Source organism: Choloepus didactylus, chromosome 2 (assembly GCF_015220235.1).
Source record: "Choloepus didactylus isolate mChoDid1 chromosome 2, mChoDid1.pri, whole genome shotgun sequence".
NCBI classification, from domain to species: Eukaryota; Metazoa; Chordata; class Mammalia; order Pilosa; family Megalonychidae; genus Choloepus; species Choloepus didactylus.
The window spans coordinates 109,349,760-109,355,747 of record NC_051308.1 but is presented as its reverse complement, the minus strand read 5'-3'; the positions used below and the strand labels follow the sequence as shown (position 1 = coordinate 109,355,747).

At 38.8% G+C, this 5,988-nt stretch overlaps 1 protein-coding gene across 1 annotated transcript; it reads right to left on the bottom strand.

Annotated features, from left to right (window-relative positions):
* Positions 1–3,789: 3,789 nt before the first annotated feature.
* On the bottom strand, positions 3,790–4,176 carry DDT (D-dopachrome tautomerase). Its single transcript, XM_037807578.1, has one exon. The coding sequence runs from the start codon at positions 4,174–4,176 to the stop codon at positions 3,790–3,792; it is 387 nt and encodes a 128-aa protein (XP_037663506.1).
* Between the last annotated feature and the right edge of the window lie 1,812 nt (positions 4,177–5,988).

Genomic DNA, 5,988 nt, shown 5'->3' with positions numbered 1-5,988 from the left:
ATGTTGAAGAAGTTTCCTTCTATTCCTTTCTTTTGAAGTGTTTCTATTAAGAAAGGATGCTGGATTTTGTCAAATGCCTTTTTTGTGTCAATCGATATGATCATGTGGTTTTTCCCCTTCTATTTGTTAATGTGGTGTATTATGCTAATTGATTTTCTTTAGTTAAACCACCCTTGCATGCTTGGAATAAAACCCACTTGGGAGATTTCAAGTGGAGTCGAGAGGTCACTCTTGTGGACATTCTTATACACTATATAGATAACACTTTTTAGGTTTTAATATATTGGAATAGCTAAAAGTAAATACCTGAAACTACCAAACTCCAACCAAGTAGCCTTGATTCTTGAAGATGTAGCTTACAAGGGTTGACAGTGTGATTGTGAAAAACCTGTGGATTGCACTCCCTTTATCAAGTGTATGGATGGATGAGTAGAAAAATGGTAACAAACCTAAATGAAAAATAGGGTGGGATGGGGGTGTGTGATTTGGGTGTTCTTTTTTTATTTTTATTTTTTATTCTGATTCTGATTCTTTCTGGTGTAAGGAAAATGTTCAAAAATAGACTGGGGTGATGAATGCACAACTATAAGATAGTACTGTGAACAGTTGATTGTACACCATGGATGGTTGTATGGTATATGAATATGTCTCAATAAAACTGAATTTTAAAAAAAGATACAGGGCTGCATGGACAGGAACTATAAACCCATATAACAAGTTGGAATGTTGAATTTGGACACGTGCTATCATTAAAATTAAACACATAAATGTGAAAAAAAAAACCAGTAATATATTAGTTTGAATTTTCTAGACTTTTATGTAAATGGAATAATGGTGTGCTTTCTTTTTTGTCTGCATTCTTTCAGCAAAATTATTTCGAGGTTCACGCATATTGTTGTTTATCAGTAATTCATTCATTTTTATTGCTTAGTAGTTTTCTATTGTATAAATATATCATAGTTTGTTTATCCATTCACTCTTTCATGGATATTCTAGAAATAGGCATAAGGAAACCTTTGGAGGTAACCAATATTTTCATTATCTTGATTGTGGTGATGGTTTCAGGGGTGTGTGTGTATGTGTGTTTCTGTGTTATGTATATGTCAAAACTTATCAAATGGTACCCTTTAAATTATTTTATCAATTAAACTTTTAAAAAGCTTAAGAAATTAAGTTGTCCTATGATCAGTGCTTGTCAGGAGAAAAAAATGAAAGTATTTCTATCTTGTTCCAGCATGTTCCCAGTTTAAAACTCGGTTTAATAAACAAATATTGGACACTTAACTTTCTCTTCCCATGTTTTAAATTAATAGTAGTTCCTATTTTTAGTGAGATAGTTACTTATTTGTTGTCCTGTTTGTGTTAATAGAGAGTCTGAGAAAGCTCTTCTGGAAGCTCAGACTTTCTCTTTCTTGAAATAAAAATAATGCTTAAAAAAAAAAAAACCACTTGGTCATGGTGTATTGTTGTTGGATTCAATCTGCAAGTATTTTTTGAGAATTTTGCATCTATATTCATTAGAGAGATTAGTCTTTAATTTTCCTTTCTTGTAGACTATTTATCTGGCTTTAGTATTAGGGTGATGTTGGCTTCATAGAATGAGTTGGGTAGTGTTCTCTCCTCTTCAATTTTTTGGAAGAGTTTGACCAGGATTGGTATTAACTCTTCCTGGAATGATTGGTAGAATTCACCTTTGAAGTCCTCTGGTCCTGAGCTTTTATTTGTTGGGAGGTTTTTTTTTGTTAATGACTAATTCAATCTCTTTATTTGTGATTGGTTAGTTGAGGTCTTCTGTTTCTTCTACAATCAGTGTAGGTTGTTTGTTTGTTTCCAGGAAATTGTCCATTTCATCTAAGCTGTTTAATTTGTTGATATATAGTTGTTCATAGTATCCTCTTATGATCTTTTTTATTTCTCTGGGGTCAGTAGTAATTTCCCCCTCTCATTTCTGATTTTATTTAGCTGCATCTTCTCTCTTTTTATGTTTGTCAGTCTAACTAAGGGTTTATCAATTTTATTGTGTTTCTCAAAGAACCAACTTCTGGTTTTGTTGATTCTGTCTCTATCTCTATCTCTCTTCTCAATTTCATTTATTTCTGGTCTAATCTTTGTTATTTCTTTCCTTCTGCTTGCTTTGGGCTTAGTTTGCTGTTCTTTTTCTAATTCCTACAGGTGTGCAGTTAGGTCTTTGATTTTAGCTCTTTCTTCCTTTTTGATGTACACATTTAGGGCTATAACTTTCCGTCTCAGCACTGCTCTAGCAAGTCTGGCTAAGACAAAAGGATTCCACACCACCATTGACTTTGGAGTTAAGTATGCAGAAAAACAAACAAGATGTTTTGATGAAGGAGAATTAAAAGCTGGCCAAGTGTAATTGGCTTGCAGATGGGAACCAACAAATGCGCCAGCCAGGCAGGTAAGACAGCCTATGATGGGACTAGGAGGCATCTCTATGATCCCAAAATGCAAACTGACAAAACTTTTGACCAGACCACGATTACTCTGCAGATGGGCATGAACAGATGAGAATGTTAGCACCAGGCACCAGGAGAGACATCTACTATCAGAAGCTGACACTACAACTCGTGGACAACTCGACAATTTCTCTGCAGATGGGTACCAACAAAGTTGCTTCCCAGAAAGGAATGAGTGTGTATGGGCTTGGGTGGCAAGTAAATGATCCCAAATACTGTGCTGCTCCAACAGAACCTGTCATTCACAATGGAAGCCAAGGAACAGGAACAAATGGATCAGAAATCAGTGATAGCGATTATCAGGCAGAACACCCCGGTGAATATCATGGTTAGGACCAAGATGACTACCCCAGAGATTACCAATATGGGGACCAAGGCATTGATTATTAGATATAGAGAGGAGTTCAGTATTTAGTTCATTGTTTTTACTCATGGACAACCAAGCTAGCTTTGAGTAATTTTTATCTTGTCTTCCTAAAACACTATTATGCTTATTGTACCTAAAAGAAATATTGCCTTACATACATTCCATTTTCCTTTTTCTGCTTCTTTCCTAAATAGTTGCCTTTTAGTGCTGTAACAGTGTAACTAATAACTTGCATATGAAGTAAAAAGGAATACTGTGAAAGGGGTGTACTCTTGCACAGCCAATTACTTTATTAAAGAGCCATGCATTTTTGCAATCTTCTACTTAAACTGGTATTTTCAGACAATAGGAAGCTTCTTTTTTTTTTTTTTTTTTTACAGTTTAGTACCTGGTTTCTACATGGAAGACTAAACTTGTGCTTATAGCTAAATGTGGTCTTCACCAACTAAATCTAAGATGCAGCATTTTAGGAATTTACATATCAGTTTTTATAGTATTGTTTGCCAATTTTTAAATAAAGTCATGATCAGTGTGCATTTGTGATTATATGTGTATTCATTCTCTTACCAAGCTGACAAGAGCTTTTCAGAGTGGTGTTTCTAAAGGAGCATGTACAAAATTGGCCTGCAGACATTTAGGTCTGGGTGGTGCATTTGCCCTTTCTGTTTTTGCCAATGTATCAGTGTAGAGTTGCTCTGTTTTCTCCAACTGTATTTATTGCTGCATTTCTGAGCATAAACTTATCCCATTGTATTTTTTTATAAATTTTTTTTAACGTTAAAAAAATTCACAAATGCAGATTGCTTCAGTTAACCATCCTTATCTTTTGGAATTTTTACTTTTTTTTTTCCAAAAACTTTATTCATTTATTTGGCATGAGGGAGCTCACAGGCATGCCTGAGCACCAGGGTACCCGAAGCCAGTTGGCCTCACTCTGCCGGGAGGCCACTATGGAAGGGACGACTGCCTCACAGATGCATTGAGTACCCTCCATGTCAATCGTAAGAAAATCATGACTGTCCTTTTCTTGCCAATCTTCAAGGGCTTAAGGAGGAAAAAGCAGGTAATTATCCAGTCCCCAGCATCTTGATGAGGAACTCGAAGAGACGCTGTGAGACGGTTCCTGGCCTTGCCCACCATGCCAATGGAGGAGATGAGCAGCTGCATGCAGGGCTCCAAGGAACCGTTCACCACCACGGTCAGGCCTGGCCGCACCATCACATTCATGTGGTCCTTGGATGCCTGGGATGGTGGCAGTGGCTGTGCAGAGCCACTTCTCCAGCCTGCGGGCATGAGGTTGGTGGGCAAGTTCGTGTCCAGCTCCAGGAACCACATGTCCAGCAGGAGTGGGTGGGAGCAACAGCGGTGGCGGCCGAGAAAGATCCCACGGAGTCCAGCAGGGAGTTTCAGGCGTGGCTGGAAGTTTTACTTTTATTACTGGTCCAGCCTGGTGGAAAACTTGAAAAGGAGTTCCTCTGTCACTTTAGTTTCAAAGTTGCCCACAAAAAGAGTGAGAACCACTTCAGTGGCCACTGCCCCCATCTCAGCATCATCCCCTCCCCAATAAGGCTGAGGGGGTCGTCACTCTCAATTCTTTATGCTCACCTAGTGTCATTTTATGCTCACCTAGAGTCATATTTTTTTTCATCTCCTTTCCTTGATTTGGGAGATTTGTTTTAACATCTTTGATTAGTTGTTCCAAATTCTGTATATCCTGCGACTTTTTAATTTTTTTTTCATTTGGGCCATGTCCTCCTGTTTCTTTGTTATGTCTTGTAATTTTTTGCTGATATCCGGGCATCTGTTTACCTTGATGAGATTATTCTGAAGGTTGGTTTCACTCTCTTGTTTAGGATTTTGTTTTGTTTGGGTTTGTGTTCAGGCTCTTCTTTAACACTTGGCTCATCAGTATTTTCCAGCCAAAACAGGGCCAGGTACCCACACAGGGGGTGCAGACCAGTTCCACAGAGCCCTGGGGAGAGGGTCAGGAAAGATGCCAAAAAGCCTTTTTTTTTTTTCAGCCTCAAGGCTGCACTTTCTTGGCCTGCCCAACAGATGGCACTCTTTGGCAATCTATTTACCACAGCCCTAAGTAGGCAGGGTATTTTTACCCCTCTGCTGGCTCCACCTCTGAGGTGGGTTGAAACAATGGCCCAGTGGTGTCTGTCTGGGGTGGGCTAAAGCAGCAAGACCCAGTGGTCTAAATTGGCCAACCAATAGCTGGAACAGTACTGGGTCATGTTCCCCTCTTTTCTTGAGGAGGAGGACTTCCACAGCCCTCCCATTCTGCAGCAGCCTGCCAGGCAGGGACTGGACCTATCTGAAGCCGTTTGCCTCAAGGGTGGGTGGGGGGTGGGTGCCAGGAGCCGTGGCCGAGCTAGTTATTCACAGTTCTTCACCGCAGTTTCTCAGTCTCTTCTTCTCGCTCTTCCCTGGATGTTGCAGTACTCCCCTGGTCTTCAGAGCCCCAGAACGGTTGTTTTGGACACTTTCAGCCTGTTCACTAGCTGTTTTTGGAAGATGAGTGAGCCCTGCAGCTCCCTACTCTGCCATCTTCCCGGATGTCTCCTTGTTTACATATATATATATAAAAATAATCATTCTAGTGGGTGTGATGTTGTATATCATTGTGATTTTGATTTGCATTTCCCTAATGGCTAATGATGTTGAGCATCTTTTCATGATCTTATTGGCCATTTTTATATATTCTCTGGAGAAATGTTGATTCAAGTCCTTTGCCTATATATTTTTAATTAAATTCTGTTTTATTGAGATATATTCACATATCATACAATCATCCATGGTGTACAATCAGCTGTTCACAGTACCATCATATAGTTATGCATTCATCACCCCAATCTATTTTTGAACATTTTCCTTACATCAGAAAGAATCAGAATAAGAATAAAAAATAAAAGTAAAAAAGAATACCCAAATCATCCCCTCATCCCACCCTATTTTTCATTTAGTTTTTGTCCCCATTCTTCTACTTATCCATCCATACACTAGATAAAGGGAATGCGATTCACAAGGTTTTCACAATTACACTCTCACCCCTTGTAAGCTACATTGTTATACAATTGTCTTCAGGAGTCCAGACTATTGGGTTGGTGTTTGATAGTTTCAGGTATTTACTTCTAGCTCTTC

Excerpts from the sequence above, each read along its gene's own strand:
- DDT (XM_037807578.1), bottom strand. The coding sequence starts at position 4,176 with ATGTGGTTCCTGGAGCTGGACACGAACTTGCCCACCAACCTCATGCCC.